Raw genomic sequence first — 19556 nt, forward strand, 5'->3', positions numbered from 1 at the left:
ACCTATGAATAAAAGCAATTTTGCTTAGTGATGATAAGTGTTACCACTTTAAGAAAAGCACACATTCTTAAGAGTAGTAATAAGAGGAATCCAAAAATATAATTAGTAACATTTAAAGGTTTTATTTAAAATTTTTGAATGGTTTAAAATTGGATATATGTAATATCTGACTGGGTCACACAAGTTAATATCAGTAATTTAGTTAAAAACATTGTAGACCAGGAAGAAGTCATCATGTTGTATTTTGAGTTATGTTTATGCTAACAAATATAGTTACATTTCATCTTAACTACTATACTATTTTCATTATGAGAGTTACCACAAACTATATATATTTTTTCAAAATGTCTTTTATTAGGGTAATTGAAAATGCACTTTATTAATCATTCAATGAAAACAATTTAGATTTCTCTTATTATATCTATTGAGTATCTGTATTCTTCAAAGCCATTTGACTGACTTTTCATAAATAGGCTATTGGAATCAGTTCACCATTATTTTCTGATTTCTGAGTTTATACTCTGAAAAATAGGGTTTTTCAAATTTCTCCATCAAAGGTACACTGGTCTAAGGAAGTAATTAAGGAATTTTATCCCTTTTTGTTTGCACAAGAAATTGAGCGATTAGATTAGAATATAAATTACTTGATGATTTATTGACATTGACCTGCAATCTTCCATGTCTTTATTATGAAGGAAAAATTTTACAGAAAAACAAATGCATTTACTATTAGTTCAAATGCTTTCATTATGTCTTCACTCATTATTTTGTTTCCATAATAGAATATCACATGCAAAGGAAATTTGTAAAGAAAGTGAATTTATTTTGATTTTTGAATATTGGAAAGTCTAAGATCTAGGCTCCATGTCTGTTAGGAGCCTTCTTGGTCTACCATCCCATGGAGGAATGTGGAAGGAAAGAATGAGAGCAGGCCAAACCTACTATTGTAAGAAGCCCTGTCAAATAGCAAAACTACTTCCATAACACCCGCCACCAGATATTTTTAAGGAAAAGCACACACGCTGTGATCAGTGCTTGTTGTACATTCTACCTCTTGACTTGAATACTTCTGGCACTGGGGATTAAGTTTCCAACATAGGAACTTGGGAAGAAACAAGTAAATCATGGCAAATGGCATCTGTCTCTTTAGATTATTAAATTCATTCACACTAAATTTTCATAAGTCATATTTATAGAAAATCTCTGCTGCTTTTCAAAGTTTTGAATCATTTGAATAATACATCAATGTAATTGCAGTTTAAAATTATATCTCTCACATTCAATTTACTACATATATTTTTGTACTTTTTCTTCCAGCCTCTACCCAGAATTGGATCTTATTAATCTTTTTACTTTAATAATAACTTCTAGTTTTGTTGTAACATCTCTTTCTGATCATCACTGTTTCTTTCTAAATATATTAAATTTAGCTTATTATTGAATTTTCATTATTTTGGGGCCATGTCCATGATTCATTTTTTTTGATTTCTTATTTTCATTCATAGATTACATATGTTCTTTTACTCACAGTGGCTTTGTGCCCTAATAAATGTCTTTTTGAGTTTAAAAGTATTTGGATTGAAAATGTTTAATACACTTGAACCTTCAAAATTATACTTTATCTGGGTGTTGACAGCAACTGCAATACACTGCGGATCTTACTACGTATTCCAAGACAACAAAAATTGAACTTTACAATTTTTGAAGAGACCATCTATATACATTTTCTAATAATTAGTTTTTCAACTTTATATATGAAATCCCTTCTGAGAAGAAAAAGGAGTCTGGGAAATAGAGGCCAAGAGAGAAAGAAATCAGGAGTCTAAGATTTCAGCCATCTGTGACCCTTTTGTGTTCTTGTGGATACTGTCAGAAGGCAGCAGACATTTTGCTCTGAAAATTGGCTTTTTTTATTTACAAATGCAGATTGCCACCATCTACGTCAGCACTCTGAGCCATTTTCCTCTGAGCTTCCTGAAGGATAGATCAGACCAGATTCTCCCCATTGAATTAGCATTCCCTAAGTGCAGAATTTCTCCCCTATATGAATAGATGTGTCAAACCATCTTTACAGTGAGCTATGGAAATTGGGAAGATAAATTCTTGCCTTTTCTCTTTGTTGAAATCCACACCATAGCAACTACTTTCTTTACTAGTGTGGTAAGAAGGCAAGTTCATTTGAAGTGAGTCCTTATGTGAAAATGGATTGATGCTTGTATGTCTGTGGTTATACATATACAACATATACATGTACTTATACATGTATATTATAGAATGCATTACACTCCATACTTCATAAGTGAAATTTATTTGAAAAATACCATTATTCTTGATATGTGTATGTGGTGGTTCTTTAGTACAATTTGTCACAGAAAAATGTTTGTTAAAATGACATTCATCTTATAAGATTTAGTCCTATATAAGCCCCTAGTCTCTATTTCCATATGAGTCATGCTTTAGCTATTATGTAATAAAACAGCACATTTTAACTTCAGTAGAAAATAACATTTTAGTGTGTACTATATTAAAACATCATTTTCTCAAGAACATCCTTATAAACTGACAATATAATAAATGTCATAGTTATTTACCGGTGGTGACTTTGTAGTTTTTGAATCTTCTAAGTTTGGCCTCTCTTTCAGATTGCTGCATTCCAAGGATGTGCTGGTGTCTTGAGATGAATTCTCCTCAATGAACGATGTATCTAAATCTACAGTTGTCAAGGAACCCTTGCTCCAAAATGACGTACAGGAATCACCAGAATTTTGGTGGTTTCCTGGGTCTATATTTTTTTCTGCTACATTTTGTTCAAAAGGACTGGTTTCTTCTATTTTTTGGAACTCATGAGAATAAATACCAGACTCCACAGTATTGCCAAAATCTGTATTTGAAGATCCTGTTGTTGAAAATACATATTTAACAAGATATTAGTACGTTACAAATAAATTGATGAAGTTGTTCACAAACCAAAAGTCCAGTGCTTAAGTTTTTAACCTATAAATCTTATTTTATCAAAATGTATTTACATTTTTCCATATTTTACCTGTTTGGTCCAAATTATGAGAGTACATAGAGAAGGAAGTCAATTAAATTTAAAACAGCAGCAGTGAAGGGTAGAGAGAAAGTGTGGCAGAGACATTTGCTGTACTAAGGCACAAAATGAGCAAGACAGTGTTAGTCATCACTTTGCTATGTCTGTCCCAGTGATCACTCAGATCACTGGTTTTCACTGGGATAAAGACCAGAATTATCACCACTCTGCTTTAAGACAGTCAGTGTATAGCTCAACATCCACCAATTAGACACCGAGGTGAAACTCTGAGAAAAATATTTGTTATCCCCTCCCATCAAACATGTATGTGACTAATGTGAAGTCCATGTGGCAAAGCACTGAGCAAATTGTTCTGAGGATTTAAATTACTGGAAGACTTTTTCTACCAAGTTCCTTTCACTATAAGGCATATCAAACATTATTTATATTGGATAGCACTGAAACTGTTCAACTATTACTTTCTTTCCAAAACACCTCTATTGCTTGATAGATTATGTAAAATACTGGAGACTTTGACTAAGACTTCTCTAGTGTATATTCTAGCTTATAGCCCCAAAGTGTTGCCTGTTCTTACCAAATATTTATATAACTTGGCAATTACACATGGTATTTGGAAATTCCCCTTCAAACTGCTATAATTAATAAAATCATTAATATTATGAGAAGCAAAGTAAATTTATTGATCAGATATTTGATTCTAAAAGAAAGTCAGCATTTTGGAGCCCTCTACCTATGATGGGACACCTCGTGCAGCCGTGAGACAGGGGAAAGGGCTTGGACTTGCCTCTACTGGATATACCTCCCCATGGGAGGCCTTGCCTTCTTGTAGGAGGGAGTGGGGGGTGGGTCTGGAGGGGGAGACTGGGGGGGTGTGTGAAGAGGAAAGAGGAGAATCTTTGATTGATGTGTAAAATGAATGAAAAAATCTTGATAAAGAAAGAAAGAAAATATTATAACCCCCCAAAAAAATTTAAAAAAGAAAAAGATGAAGAAAACAAAAAAAAATGGAAGTCAAGAAGGCTATAATAATATTGAAAGGTCAATAATAATGCTGTGCTTGTCTCTTAGAAGGATCCAAACACAAAAATATCTCATTTGTTAGAATAAAAGATAGCATTGTGCCTTGAAAAGTATACAGATAATTTGAATAATGTATTGCAAGACTGAAAAATACAACTGCTGAGAATATTTTCATCATACTCTGTAATAAATACTGTTGGGAGTACAATAGCAGAAGTCAGGCAATGAGAGAAAACATTTGGGAAAACATGCCTGACAAAGAGTATTATCCAAAATATGCAAAGAATTCTTAAAATTTTATAATAGCAAAGCAAACAACTATAATGGGCAAAATGTGAACAAATATATCATTAAAAATGACAGAGAGGATATGTTAGAGTGTACTCCTAGTCTATACAATAATCTGGTTTAAAATCCCAGCATCAAACACACACACACACACACACACACACACACACACACACACACACACACGTGCACATGCACACACACGCGCACACACGTGCACACACATACAAAGCCATATACAGATAGTTAAATAAATATATCAAAAATGTTAAATATATGATTTCACTAGGGAGCTGGAAATTGAAACAATATAACAATATCAAGGGATAATGAATACTAGTACAAAAAGAATTTTCTTTCCCTGTAGAAATGCAAAATATCTCAGTTACTTTCATAGAAATGTTTTGGTTTAAACAGGCTCATCATTTGCATACTTTTTCTCCAGATTGTTTGGAAGGTTATAAAACTTGTGGCAGGCAGAGCTTTGTGGGAGGAAGTACCTCACTAGGGGTGGGATTTCCGGTTTTATAGTCTGGCCTCACTTTTTGTTTTTCATCTCTGCTCCCTGTATATAAATGAAATGTGAGGATTCTGCTTCCCTGACCACTGGGGATCCTGCTGCTATGCCTTCCTTGACACAATGGACTGTATACTTTCTGTAACTGTAATCTAAAATAAATCCTGTATGCCCAACCATCTTTGAGTCAAGGTATTTTATTACAGTAACAGAAAGGTAATTCATAGATGGGTTCTAGTATAAGCTATATTCATAATTGCCAAACCTTGGAAACCAAGAATATTCTTCCATAGTTAACTGGAAAACTGAATAAACTGAAGTTTATTCATACTGGGGAATATTATTTAACACTAAAATAAAAGTGAACCTTTGGGTGTGGAGTGTTGATCATGGGCAATGGTGTGTATGTGCAATTGCAAAGGAAATACTGGAGAGCTGTGTAATTTCTGCTCAACTTTGATGTAAACAAAAAGCATCTCTAAGCAATAAACATGTTTAAATGTCTTTGAAGCTACTTTTGTTCACAATTTTCTCCAACACAACTGAAAAGTGGCTCTGTATTAGTAACAACAACAACAACCAGTTGGGCGTTCAAAGGGCTAAGTTGCCATGTGTCTATGTAGTTCATATGGGCCAAGCCAGTTGGAAAGTGTTGGGACAGGGTAGGACTGGTATGAAGCCACCAGTCTTCTTCCCCTTAGGCTGGCCAGTCAGGTTCTTATCAGATTTAAATCAGTTATTTTAAATAATGCCCTTGGGTATCCCTCAAGTTCTTCAGAGATATACTTTTTGCTTTCCTGAAAAATCTTAGATTTATAAAATACAGTATTTGAAAAGAAGCTTAAAAATCATTTAGTAACTAAATTGCACATTAGTAAAAGAAAGTCAGAAAAAGATGATGGCATTTCAAGGTGACACAGATTGAGGGGCAGATATGGAAACTGTATCTGATGACCAGGTCAGGACACTTCAGTGTGTATCTGTAGATAGAGATCTTCAATCATAGGCCAGGAAAGGCCAAAATTTTTTATACAGCATTCAGATCTACAAAGTTCAAAAAAACTATAAGGAATGATATCACAGAAATAAAAACTGAATGATTTGTTGGGCATAGGACTTATGCCATATAAACTTCACATCATATGTGATTATGGCAAGCTATTTAATTGTATGTAAAGGCAATGAAACACTGATCAGACTTTCATCCCAAAGACTTCCCTTATGTAAACTTTAAAATGCTAATTTAGTCCATAATAAATTTTATAGAGCACCACATTTGCTTATAAATACAACACTTTTACCTACTGGTTAAAAAGATTATTTGCAAGAGAATTATATGTTCTCAACCAATTTTCTTGCAACTATCAATTTTTCTGGTTTTATAATGAACAGAATAATAAGCACAATGTTCCTGAACAACTATATCTACTAGTCTTATTAAACTACCAACATTCATTATTAAGATATATTAAGTAAAATGTAGAACATCACCTTTGAAGTCATCCTTATGGTATGCAGAATTTGTTCTCAAACAAAAACTTAAGAGGTCTTTTGTTCCCTTGTTGAAAACAAGGTGCTGATGGATGTCATTTTCACGTGGAAAGCAATTCCGATAGTCAGGAAATGTAGAACTTTGTGTTTAGGGACAAGCACAAAGAACGAGTTAAAAGGAATAGTCTCTGAAAGTTCTGGTTTATTAATTGCATAAAATTATAATTTAAAGCCCAGCGGTGGTGGCACAAGCCTTTAGTCCCAGCACTTGGGAGGCAGAGCCAGGAGGATCTCTGTGAGTTTGAGGCCAGCCTGGTCTACAAAGCGAGATCTAGGACAGGTACTAAAACAACACAGAGAAACCCTTTCTCAAAAAAAAAAAAACCAATAAAAATATTATAATGTTTGTTTTAAATTTAAACATAGTCTACACAATATAAGCTAAATTGTATTATGTATAAAATATATGATATAATAAACTGCAACTATATTGCAAAATTTTAATAGAAATTTCCTACTTAACAAAATGTTGATATGTTTGATTTCTGACATCTTTCAAGAACATTGAAATTTGGTAGAATTATAATCTCAGTATGTCATGAACACATCTGTGCCCTCTTCAGTGGTGAAAGTTAAAAGCATGTATATGATACTACATTACAGTTGTCAACAATGGGTATTATCTACATACACAGCTGAACTGTCATGTTTACTACAGACTAAGGAATACCTGATTTTTATGTAAATTCTATATTCATAAAACTCACAGATTACAGTTAACCAAAATATCATCTTAGGTCACTCGTGATTAAAACAAAAGAGAGAGATGGTATAGTTCTGTGGGTACCTTCAAGTCCATGCTGTGAGAGTAACGTCAAACCATAATGGGTAGTTTTCTTCATCAATCCTAACACTTAACACAGGGGTCAAAGGAGACATGGGATAATGTATATTAAAGAACAAAAACAGGGGGCAGTAAGATGATTCAGTGGGTGAGAAGACTTGTCATAAAGTCTTAGGACCTGAGTTCCATCTCCAGAACATATATGGTAGAAGGAGAGAACCCAGACCTACAAGTTGTCCTCTGCGCTCCACATGCCAGTATATGCCAACAAACACATACACAGTACACAGAAACTTAGATGTGCAGAACAATTAGCAACTTAATCACTAGATCTTTTTAGGTAGCAAGCAGGAGTATCTTTCATTTCCTTAAGGAAACACAGTAGGAGATATTAGCCTCTCAAGGACTGATCAGAAAGCTTTCTCCTATCAAAACCTCCCTACCAACATGACAGGACAGCTGTGTATGTAGATGATACCCATTGTTGGCAACTGTAATGTAGTACTATATCCTGCTTTCGACTTTCACCACTGAAGAGGGCACATTTGTTGTTCAGTATTTGAAAACCTGTGTTCAGACAAAGAGCTGCCTGGAGTTCCAGGGTGTCACTTAGACTCAGAGCTGCTGTAACACACTGGGAAGGGCAGAATCTGATCTGAACAAAGTACCAGTGAAGGATGCACTTAACTGAAGAAGCTCCATCCCACTGTGGAGTCACATTGAGCATTTGCCACTCAACCCCAGGAATTCAAAAGCTCACAGAAAGGGGGTAATATTTAACTTTACTAAAATAAAAAATAGATCTTATTATTCATCTGGAAATGACAAAATAGCACAAAGCAGTTACAAAGTGAACTACTATGTTTCTTTTCCCAGTCACATATTAGGCTTTGCATAGAGAGCAGTATTAGACTGTGACGGGGAGGTCTCCCGAACCTAATCATTTATATAACTTCTTATTTTAGAGTTCAGAAGAAAGTACAATCAAATAGGATCTTTAGAGAAAAGAGGGTTGATATAAACTATATGTGACTTGGAAAACTACTTCAAATGATGACAATCACTAAATTCATAAGAATATATAAAGTAATACAAATATTAGACAAAATTGCAACTTTATTTTATAAATATGTGAAAAATAATGTGTAAAAATTCCTGCATGACTTAAGTAAATTTAACATTAAAAAGCATTTAAGCACCATGAATTTCCCAGCGAGAGAGATGGATGATATTTTCTTTTTTTTTTTTTTTTTTTTTTGATTTTTCGAGACAGGGTTTCTCTGTGTAGCTCTGCGCCTTTCCTGGAACTCACTTGGTAGCCCAGGCTGGCCTCGAACTCACAGAGATCCGCCTGGCTCTGCCTCCCGAGTGCTGGGATTAAAGGCGTGCGCCACCACCGCCCGGCTGATGGATGATATTTTCGTGGCTGTATTTTAGTTGTTGTTATCACTTTTTGTTATACTATAGATCAGATCAACTCTATGGCTTCATGCATGCTAGGCAAACACCCTACCACTCTACGATGGCCCTGTACTTTGTGATTGGTGTTTACAGAGTAACCAAAGTGAATGAGAAAAATCTTACCTTAACTGACTCTCTGCATCAGCTAATTCAACTCTGTAAGGCACAGCGTTCTCTGGTTCTTCACATTCTGCTTTGTGAGTCTTATTAAATACATGTTACATAATATTAGTATCCTCAATAAGTTCACTAATCAGTTAATTGTGGGTGATATTTATAATATCTTCCTGCAAATGACTTTGTAGTTTGTTATATCATACATGTTCCACACAAACCAAATTCAACTGTTCTTCCTTGAGGGTACTAAATGTTTTATTCAATTTTTACAATTGTCATTTTCTGGGGCCAATAATAGCAACTTATGTAACAACTGTCAATCCCAGTAGATTAGTGACTACCACTTTTCCAGCTTTCTTACTGTCATATCTCCAGCTTATTCAAAGAATCAAAATTGTAACGAATGGTATGTGAGTGTGTGTGTGTGTGTGTGTGTGTGTGTGTGTGTGTGTGTGTGTGAAAGTGTATGTATGTATGTGTAGTAGACTAATATCTCCCACTTACATAGAGAATAAACAAAGCATTAATAGAAGAAAGAAAAGCTGCAGCAGCTATCAATCCGGTAGCCATAGAAGAAAAAAAAAAGGTAGGCTCTACGTTCTTATGGATTTCTGAAACAGACATCCAAAGAGTCAGAATATTTTGGGGAAAGTGGTAATTCAACTATTAGGTAACTAGGAAGGCAAAATGCAAGGACTGGATCACATCTGAGTCATTTGGATTGAACTCTGTTTGGCTGTCTCTGGTTCCATTGTAACTTGCAGCGGTATGGTGACATTATTATAAAAAAAACTTTCTTAAATCATAAACATTATGTTTTCCTTTAAAGGGAAATAATATTAATGATATTCTAGAAACTACATTTATGCCTAAGTATATTTACAAAAGATTCCATGTAATGAAACTGACCTTTTTGTGAAAGCCTGAGAAAATTAAGAACTAAAGAGACACCAAAACTGTACTCTATTTGCTAATACAGCAGAAGATTTCCTGATATCCCATGATGCATGCTTCCAAAAAAGTGGAAAAGTTTAGTTAGCATATACATCTGCTCTCTACAATAAAATTTATAGTTTTATATTTATCAACAATCTGGAATCCAAATATAAAATCCTTAATTGCTGATGAATTTTTAATAAAATCTTACTGATAATAATTAGAAAAAAATCACTATTGCACATTTTCTATGTTAAACACTTTGAATGATCATTATATACTTACACCATCCAGTTCTACTATTGTTAGAGATGGTGGAGGCCTCTCTATATTCACTTTTTCTACCGGCATAAAAAGAGGTGGATATTGTACTTTGATCTCCTCAACTAGGAAGTAAAATTGGAAAACAATATTAGCAAAGAACATGTCTGATAATTTGCTTTCTAGAAATAATACTGTCAACAATAAAAGAACAGTGTTTCATGAATCAACACAAAGATGGAAACACTACCAATTCATTCAGTTCAGGCAAAACAAACATTTTCTTGCATGTATCTTTTAAATGAAACTATTTAAGTTAAAGCATGGTACTATAATAAATAAATAGAGATGGATTTTCATACTCGAGATCAGAATGATACATGGACAAAAGCTAAAAGCATCTGTTAATAACTGCTTATTTATATAATTTTAAAAATAAGTGTTAAAAGATCTAGTTGAAGCTCAACTGACCATCACTATCTGCATCATTTTCTTCCGGGGAGCTCTGTTCCTCCATAGTAGATTCACGAGGATGTGGGAATGTATTTGGTAGTATGTTCCTAAGTTGCTCTTGTGGAGTTCTGCAAACCAACAAAGATGCAATTAAAAGAGAAAAACATCAATGCAACTTCCCCAGACTAGATATTTACTTGTCAAGTGAGAATTCAAAATTAATGATGAGATTTTGAACATAGCATTAATTCACAGATTATTATGATTAACAAAATTCCAATTTAATGAAAGTTGTTAAATCAATTCCACATTACCCAAGGAGTTTTTCAGTTGCATACTGTGTTTTGTTTAAGATGAAGACCAAAGTCACCATACAAGTCAATATTCACTCAGTCCGAAAAACATGCCATGCTGTTGACAAAGCTAATTTGCAAGTGTATGTTTTATCTCACACGTGGCACTATGTTAATGAATTCTAAGGCATCCTGGGGGCATTTATCTAAACTTTTAGCACACTAGGAGAGTGGTAAAATGGGGTCCCATTATAAGAATGTGAGATGTAATGGCTGTGGCATCTATTACCTAATTAACATCTAGGATGGTTGCAGCCTGCTTCAAAGGGAAAACATGAAACTTAAGAATTCTCAGAGTTCAAGGGTGTGTATTTAATTCTAAAGAATGTTCAGAGATTTATGAGGAAAAATTCATTTTTGAGTCAAATGTAAATAGCTACACCACTCTCACAGATCATGCAAGCTCACACGTTGGCCATGTAGAAGACAAGACTGGCTTACGGATATTGTTAATGTCAACACAAAGTTATAATTTGCCCATTTTTGTTCTAAGTACTTTTGGTACATTCAATAATATTCAGCATTTGATTAAATAATCTTTACTATGATGCTCATTTTTAAAGATAAAATTGAGTGGGAAAAGTTGAGAACTTACTTGTTCTAAGTCACTTAGGCAGAGAACACAGCAAGAGCAGGAATCTGAGAACCTTGCCTTCTCAAGCACACATTCCTAGCCATGTTCTCATTTGGCAGTACCTAGTTTCCTACTTGTAAATATACCAGCTGTATTTTCTACTATATTGTACAAATCACATAACTACAAAATATTTGTATTACTGAGCTTTACATTTAAAAAAATTCTTTTAGAGAATCCTCCCACCCAGAGTTTAACTAAGTGATTTATATTTGCAGATGACAGTATATATAAGCAACCTCAAAAATTCTACAGGGCACTCCTGCATCTGATAAACATGTTTAGTGAAGTGGCTGGAAACAAGATTAACTAAAAAAATAGAATCAGTAGCCCTCTTATATACAAATGATAAATGGACTAAGAGAGAAATCAAGGAAACAACATCCTTCATATTAGCCACAAATAATTTAAATTGTATTGAGGTAACTTAATTTTTGACAAAGAAGCCAAAATTATACAATGGAAAAAAAGAAAGCATCTTTAACAAATGGTGTTATAATAACTAATAACTGTATGCCAGCCTATAGAAGAATGCAAATAGATCCACATTTATCACTCTGCACAGAACTCAAGTCCAACTGGATCAAAGACCTCAACATAAATCTATCTATACAGAACCTGATAGAAGACACACTGGGAAATAGCCTTGAACACATTGGCACAGGAGACAACTTCCTGAATAGAACAATAGTAGCACAGACACTATGTCCCCTTCCCAGGGAGATCTGAGTGGACTGGAAGTGGGTGTGAATGGGAACATGAGGGATCAGGTTGGGGATGGACTAAGGGGGAGAGTGTTGAAAGAGATGCCTGGAAAATGGATGGGCATTTCACGGTCGGGGAGAAACCTGCTGAAAGGGAAACTCCCAGGAATCTACAAGGATTCCCAGTTAATTTTTTCTAGCAATGACAGATACATAGCCTGAACTAGCCATCTCCTGTGACCAGGCAAGATTTCCAGTGGAGGGATTAGGACACAAACAAAGCTACATAACCTTAGATCTATAGTCTGTCCTGCCTATGGGATATACTAGGGTAAGAATGCCACAGAGATTATGGGAGTGTCTTATGGCCCTTGGCCATAAGAGTGAGCCCACCCCTGACAATGCCTAGGGTTCCAATATCCAGAGGCTGTATAGACCAGAGACCTGGGGTAGAACCAAACATGGTTAGAAAAAAGTATCAATGTAATGTCCCTAGGGTAGAACCAAACATTACTGGCAAAAAAGAAAAATGTCAATGTAATGATGCCTAACAACATTCTGCTATATTCATAGATTGGTTATTACCCCAGTTGTCATCAGAGAGGCTTCATCTAGTAACTTATGGAAACAGATACAGAGACTCACATCCAAACATTAGGCTCAGGTAATCCTGCTGAAGAAAGGATTGTACGAGCCAGAGGGGTCAAGAACATCATAAGGAAATCTACAAAATCAACTAACCTGGGCCATAGGAGCTCACAGAGACTGAACCCACAACCATGGAGCCTTCCTAGGACTTGATCTCAGAGTATCCTACTGAAGAGGGGGAGGAAGGATTATATGAGCCAGAGGAGCCAAGAAAATAAAAATAAAAAAAAAAATCCACAGACACAACTAACTGGGCTTATAGAAATTTGCAGAGTTTGAACGAACAACCAAGGAACACATATAGAACAAACCTAGGCCCTGTGCATATATGTGATAGTTTAGTAGCTTGGTCTTTTTGTGGGACTCCTAACAGTGGGAGCATGGGCTAACTAATGCTTTGGCTGGCTCTTAGGAACCTATTCCTCATACTGGGTTGACTTGCCCAGTCTTAAAACAAGGGGAGGTACTTAGTCCTACTTCACCTTGATGATGCCATGTATTGCTAATATCCATGGGAGGACTGCCCCTTTCTGAGCAGAGAAGCAGTGGATTTGAGGGGTGGAGGAGGAAAGATGAGAGGTGGGGAAGGGAATGGAAACAGAAGAGGGAAGGGAAACTGCAGTCAGGATGTAAATTAAATAAATATTTTTAATTAATAAAAAGAATATTAAATAAAAGATCAAAGGGAAACTGGCATTTCATCACCAGAAACTGTTTCATAACTGGATATTCCTCTATTGTACTAATAACTCCCTCTCCATACACATAAGTGCAAATAAACTGTTATCCAAGTACTTCATGAAACAGTGTTTTCATCTTCATGCTATAATTAAAGACTTACAGAATCCAGATAGCAAGGTTAAAGTGTACGAGCACTACAGATTAGTTATTCTAAATTCAGTATTAATATACTTGAGAAAACTTATGCCAACAAAATTTAAGTGCTTTGCCCATGAATAAGCAACTAGTTAACTGTACACTAAGTCCTGACTTCTGCTATTCCAACCCTGGCACCCCCCACAGAACCATGTCATATAAATAAAGATGAAAACACCTTTTATAACAGTAGTCACCTCTTCATCTTCTCTTCTATAAAATGTAGCAAATTTTTATTGAAATAGTTTTGTTCATGCCTGTGTGTGTGATTGTGTGTCTTTTGTATAAACAAGTATATGCTTCTGTTTGCTCATGTGTGTTGGGTGTGAGAAGGCCAGCCATTCATTGGTGTCATTTTTCAACTGCCCTCCATTTTTTTGTACATAGTCTCTCACTGGCCTTGACCTTGCCTCTTCCTGACCTTGCCCAGTAGAGGCTAGCCTGTGTAGCCAATGAATTCCAATAATCTGCTTGTCTCTGCCTCCATGGCACTAGGATTACTAACATTTTCTACTATGCACAGCTTTTTTTATGTGGTTTCTGCAGATTAAATTTAGGTTCTCATGGTTATAGCACAGACATATCAGAGACTTACTTATCTATCCCTCATACTCAATATTATTAATATAAATCCATTTAAATAAGAAATAAATCTGTCCAAGTTCGTATGGCTGAGTTCCTTGCCCTAGGAAAGTACCCACTGCTATTATTGTATTCAGCAATTTTCTAAACACAGATCTCTTTATCCATAGATTACTTCAGCCCTCACTCTTTATCAGAAAAGCTCCTTTGTACAGCGAGCAGCAGTGAAAAAAGACTCAGCAATGGCTGAAGTGTAGAGACTAAGTGCCTGTGGAGTGCTTAGCCATAAGTGGGATATCTACCATATGGTCCCTCTTCCCAAGGCTAAGAGAACGACGTGGAAGAGGAGACAGAATTTAGGGGAAACTGGGAAGAAACAATGTATTCTAAGGATGACAGGGCCATTATATACATAAATACTGGGTAGCTGTGGTTGTTTACATAAGACTTGTATAAGATTAAACCAGTCAACATGCCAGTTGGGGGAGAAGATGGCATGGGAAAGGGGCATAGTATCCCTAGCCTAGCTGATCAACTATTGAAAGTTGATAGCTGCTAGGCAGGGGCCAAGTTGGTTTTCTTTAGGGATGTGGTTCCTGGTAGTCTGACCATGCTCCTGCAGATGCCCTGCCACCCCACCCAACACACACACTCATTGGGTCAGCACTACTCAAGCAGAAAAGAAGAAAAATAACACCTTTCCTTGAAGAACTCACTTTTTAAATGCAAAAGAACTAGAAAATCATCAATGGAACAGCGAAGTGGAACTATGAATAGGCTTAGAAAGTAGTTGGAGTCAGAATACCACTCACAAGAAACATGTTTGAGAATGTGCCAAAGGTGAAATGGGCTACCTCACAAAACAGGTTTTTTTTTTTTTTTTCCTGTGATGAAGTGCAGGCCTTGTGTTCACTTCTCACCTGCACTCTAGAGAGTTTCTCCAGCATTTTGTCCTTCAACATGTGAATCAAGGCCACCATCGTAGCACCCATGTCACTCAGGAGGCATCAGAACTGTGGAATCTCTGTGCTTAGCATCAGACCTACTAAAGAATGTTTTCCCCAACCCTTAGAAAACTGGAAGAAACAGTGAAGTGTGGGCATCTCTACTGTGTAACAAACTGAGCTTCCGCCATGCCAGGCCAGAGACTCTCTGGGCATATATGTTGTTAAAATTCCAATGATGATAGCATCTACTTGTCTATAATGTTGATTTCATATGCAAGTTTGATTTTTTCAACAAATTAAAAAAACATGTATCTGACCATAGGTCTTTGAATAAAATAAACTGATTAGAATTAATAAAAGTATAAAATAAAAGATCTAATTTATTTTAAATTAATTTAAAAGATCTGTTTTAATTTAATTGATTTATAAAATAAAGCCTCAAATATCTAAGCTAAAACACAGCAAAGTCTCTTTCTTTTTTGAGGGGGGTTGGTTTTGGTTTTTTTGGATAGGATTTCTTTGTGTAGCCCTGGATGTCCTGGAACTCACTCTGTAGACCAGGCTGACCTCAAACTCACAGAGATCTGCCTGCCTCTGCCTCCCAAGTGCTGGGATTAAAGGTGTGTGCCACCACCACCACCACCCCAAGCCAGGAAGTCTTTTTAAAGTAAATTTTTATTTATGGCATGCTTTTGTTATTATTCTTAAATCCCATACTTTTATTTGTGACTTTCTCCAGATATCTATCTTTTTTATATTTCTAGAATAAAAATAACATATATGTGTTTATATATAAATATAAGTAAATAAGATTGTTGCTAATATAGTCAGAACTTCATAGGAACTAAAATTGCTTTAAAATTAGCTATACAAATAAGAAATATACATACAAAATTACTTCATAAAGCCATGTCCCCCAAACAAGAAACACAAATAACTTCTACTTCTTAACAAAGAATAATATTAAAATTTCACTACATACCTTCTGTGTTTTTTAAGCCATAATTTTTCCATGTAGGACAGACTGTCTTCTGTAAATTCAATATTTATTGGTTCTGTCCAAATTTTCAAATTAGTTTGTACTTCACATTCTTCCACTGAGTCTATAAAAATAAACACTGCACATAATTAATGTAGCCATGCCTATGAATTATCATATCTTTTCTTTAGATAGCCAATTGTTTGTGGCGATCAGTTCTCTGGTACCTGTCCTTAAAATTGTATTTGTTATTGCTATGTTATGAACAATGATAGTAATATAATATGAAGTCTAAGATGTAAATAATGCTAAAGGGTCTCTAAAACATTGGAATAAGTGATTCTTTGGACAATATCTTCAGAATTTCTTGAAACAAAGGGATCTTATAAATCTAAAGCTTTCTAAAAGCAACATTTTCTTAAATGAGGAAGGGAAATACAGTCACTGTACACTCCATACGCACAGCAGACGCATGTACAAACTAAGGTGTATATTACAGCCACTTCTCATATTTACACATTATGGGTAATAGAAAATAAATAATTCATAATGAATTATATCTTATTCAGAATGAAGAGAATATTGATTCCCACAAACTTTTGCCTTTGAAGTCATGTGCACCCAAATGCTATTATTTCTAAAGTACCACAAACTACAAAATTACTCAGAGCTATTTGAAAGCGATGAAGCTTCTGAGGGAAGAGAGCCAGTAATTCTGGGATTGTCAGCCTTTCCGACCTCCAGATACAGCCTCCCTCTCTAACTTGCAACATCCCCCAGGATAAAATGCTAGAAAAAAAAATAAGAAAAGTTGTTAAAGATTAAAAACAAAATTTTTAGGGAGTCTAACACTTATCTGGTCCTAACCTCACAGTGCAGACTCTAGCGGTTAGCGTCCAGAAACAGGCAAATGACAGCAGCGGAACAAGTGAAAAAAATAGAGTTACTCAACTTCTATCCTCCCAAGAGTATTGTAGTATTGAGGAAAGGGGAGAAGAAATCTTGACAGTAACAACTAGAATCTAATAAATGAAAGAAGCAAAAGAATAAAGAATTAAGAATCTGAATTGTGAATATGAACATATGATGGAAGGGGCGGGAGAGATGTGTGTGTGTGTGTGTGTGTGTGTGTGTGTGTGTGTGTGTGTGTGTGTGTGTGCGCGCGCGCGCATAAAGAATTGAGACAGAAAAGCTGAAGGGAGAAAGAAGGAAGGGAGCATGTAGGTTGGTTCTCAGAGAGAAGAACCTCTGTGCTTGAGAAATGACTCCCAAATCTGTAAAAAGAACAGGGGGCCTACAGGAAGTACCCTGTGGCTCACTTTTCTCCATGCACCTGTGGCCCAATCTTAAGAAATAAAGGCGAGTCCTGGCTTGGTTTATCAGTTAAGAGGTCAAGTACAAGGGCAGAAAGCTCCGCCTCCTTAGGACTCTACAGCACAAGATCATGGACGGCTAATGGCAAACACATGATTGCTGGAAGAAGAATCTTTAGCTAAGTGTGCATTCAGCAAGGTACCTCGTTTAAAATCATGCACGCTAGTCAATTCAAAGACATCCCGCAGAATTATGAGGTGTGGCTTCCTCAAGGCCTTGTGAGTTGTCTTTTGGGCTTTGTTTGCCTTGTTTCTGGCTCCGCAGCCTCCTTTTCTAGGAATTTTTTTTCTTTTTATTTATTTATTTATTTATTTTTTTTGTTTTTCAAGACAGGGTTTCTCTGTGTAGCTTTGCACCTTTCCTGGAAATCACTCTGTAGACCAGGCTGGCCTCGAACTCGCAGAGATCCTCCTGCCTCTGCCTCCCAAGTGCTGGGATTAAAGGCGTGCACCACCACCGCCCGGCTAACTTTTTCTAGGAATTTGTCTAACATCCACCTCATTGAGATCATGGGCATTTTCTTTACTCCACAGCACAAAAGTCTTAAAAGTAAATGGATGCCTGAAGCATTTGAGGATCACTCAGGAGAACAGAGGCGAGGAACCCAAACAAGCCAATGGGATCATCTCAGCAAAAGACGTCAGAGAGAAAAGAGCATGGGCTCACATAAAAGCCCAGGGCTGACAAAAGCACCTAAATGAGTCTGTGGATGACTAGAATGAATTAAGGGAGAAATCAGTGACCAAAAAAGCTGGAGAACCTGGGAATTCAAAGCAAATTGACATTGATGCACTAAATGGCTACTAAACACAAAGATATTTAATGTAATTTGTAATAAAAGGTATATATATATATATATATATATATATATATATATTAAGCATAGGATTTATCTCTTTTTTTTAAGCAAAATTGTAAGTATCTGAAAATATTAAGTGTTGGTGATAAGGGGAACAACAAAAACTCTTACACACTTCAGATGGAGTGCAAATTGTTGGAAGTACTTTCCTGACTAGTTTGGGTTTATCTAGTTTAGTGGAGGACATACATTCCTAATAAGACAGCTGTTCTACTCTCAAGTATGAGCATCCCTGGAAATATGTGAAGGTTGAACTGCAAGACCTGTACAAGAAAATGTATAGTAGTATTGTTTAGCATGGTCAGTATGAGAAATGACCCAAACTATAACATTTAAATTGAGAAATGGTGGCATATTCACATAATAGGAGATTAGAAAACACTGAAAATAGGTGAATTACAATCATACACATTTTCATACATGAAATATGGCACATGGTAAGAACACTAAATTTCATGGATGTAGCTGCACTTTTATCATAGTACAACTGCCTTGATATGAGTCAGTTTCCTGAGGATATCATGGTAATAAATAAGGCTTACTAAGAACATTCACTGTAGGCAGCATAAGCAAATATGTATCTGAAATGTGTATTTTCCCATGAAGATAAACCACTGCAGCTTTGATGATAAAAAAAAATGTTCAATATAACCATTCTTACTGTGAGATAGTTGTTTCCTGATCAATGAATTAGCCTCATAACATCCATCTAATGGCCAATCAATGTCTATGAGTAGATTCAAGGAAACAAACATGTTGCAGATTACACAATGCTACAAAGCCTGAGAGAGATAATGTAAGTCGGGAATTAGATGGTGAAGGGACATCCTAAACCTGCCACACGAACTATAGCACTATTTCTGATTATATCTAGTAACATAAATAGAAAAAAAATATTTAGTTTGTCAAGGATCAACACATTAGGGCTTGTAGTCCAAATCTGACCTATCATTTTCCTATGACCGAATTTCTGTGTTCATAAATACAAGGTTTTATGGCAACACAGTACACTCATTGATTTGTCTGTTGTCAATAACCTTTTTCATACTCTATTCAGAAGGTTGACTAGCTGAACTTGCTTACAGCAATTGTTTATGAAGCTCTGAAGTAGGTCGAGGGCTTCTCTTCAGTTACAAATAGTGTGGTACTTTTTCTAGTAA

At 35.7% G+C, this 19556-nt stretch overlaps 1 protein-coding gene across 29 annotated transcripts in view; it reads right to left on the bottom strand.

The window, feature by feature from the left end:
• Nucleotides 1-19556, bottom strand: part of Zbbx (zinc finger B-box domain containing) — a 102193-nt gene that overhangs the window by 29487 nt on the left and 53150 nt on the right. For 15 of the 29 annotated variants that reach the window (XM_076574250.1, XM_015990182.3, XM_042279163.2 and 12 more), the window contains 6 exons: nucleotides 16167-16302; nucleotides 10459-10568; nucleotides 10012-10112; nucleotides 8797-8876; nucleotides 6369-6508; nucleotides 2592-2896 (listed from right to left, as the gene is read on the bottom strand). In XM_076574250.1, the coding sequence (XP_076430365.1) occupies nucleotides 2592-2896; nucleotides 6369-6508; nucleotides 8797-8876; nucleotides 10012-10112; nucleotides 10459-10568; nucleotides 16167-16302 (872 nt within the window). The remainder of the gene's footprint in view (nucleotides 1-2591; nucleotides 2897-6368; nucleotides 6509-8796; nucleotides 8877-10011; nucleotides 10113-10458; nucleotides 10569-16166; nucleotides 16303-19556) is intronic. The other 14 variants (XM_076574253.1, XM_076574248.1, XM_006972658.4 and 11 more) reach the window with 1 other exon arrangement.

Source organism: Peromyscus maniculatus, chromosome 6 (genome assembly GCF_049852395.1).
Source record: "Peromyscus maniculatus bairdii isolate BWxNUB_F1_BW_parent chromosome 6, HU_Pman_BW_mat_3.1, whole genome shotgun sequence".
Taxonomy (NCBI): domain Eukaryota; kingdom Metazoa; phylum Chordata; class Mammalia; order Rodentia; family Cricetidae; genus Peromyscus; species Peromyscus maniculatus.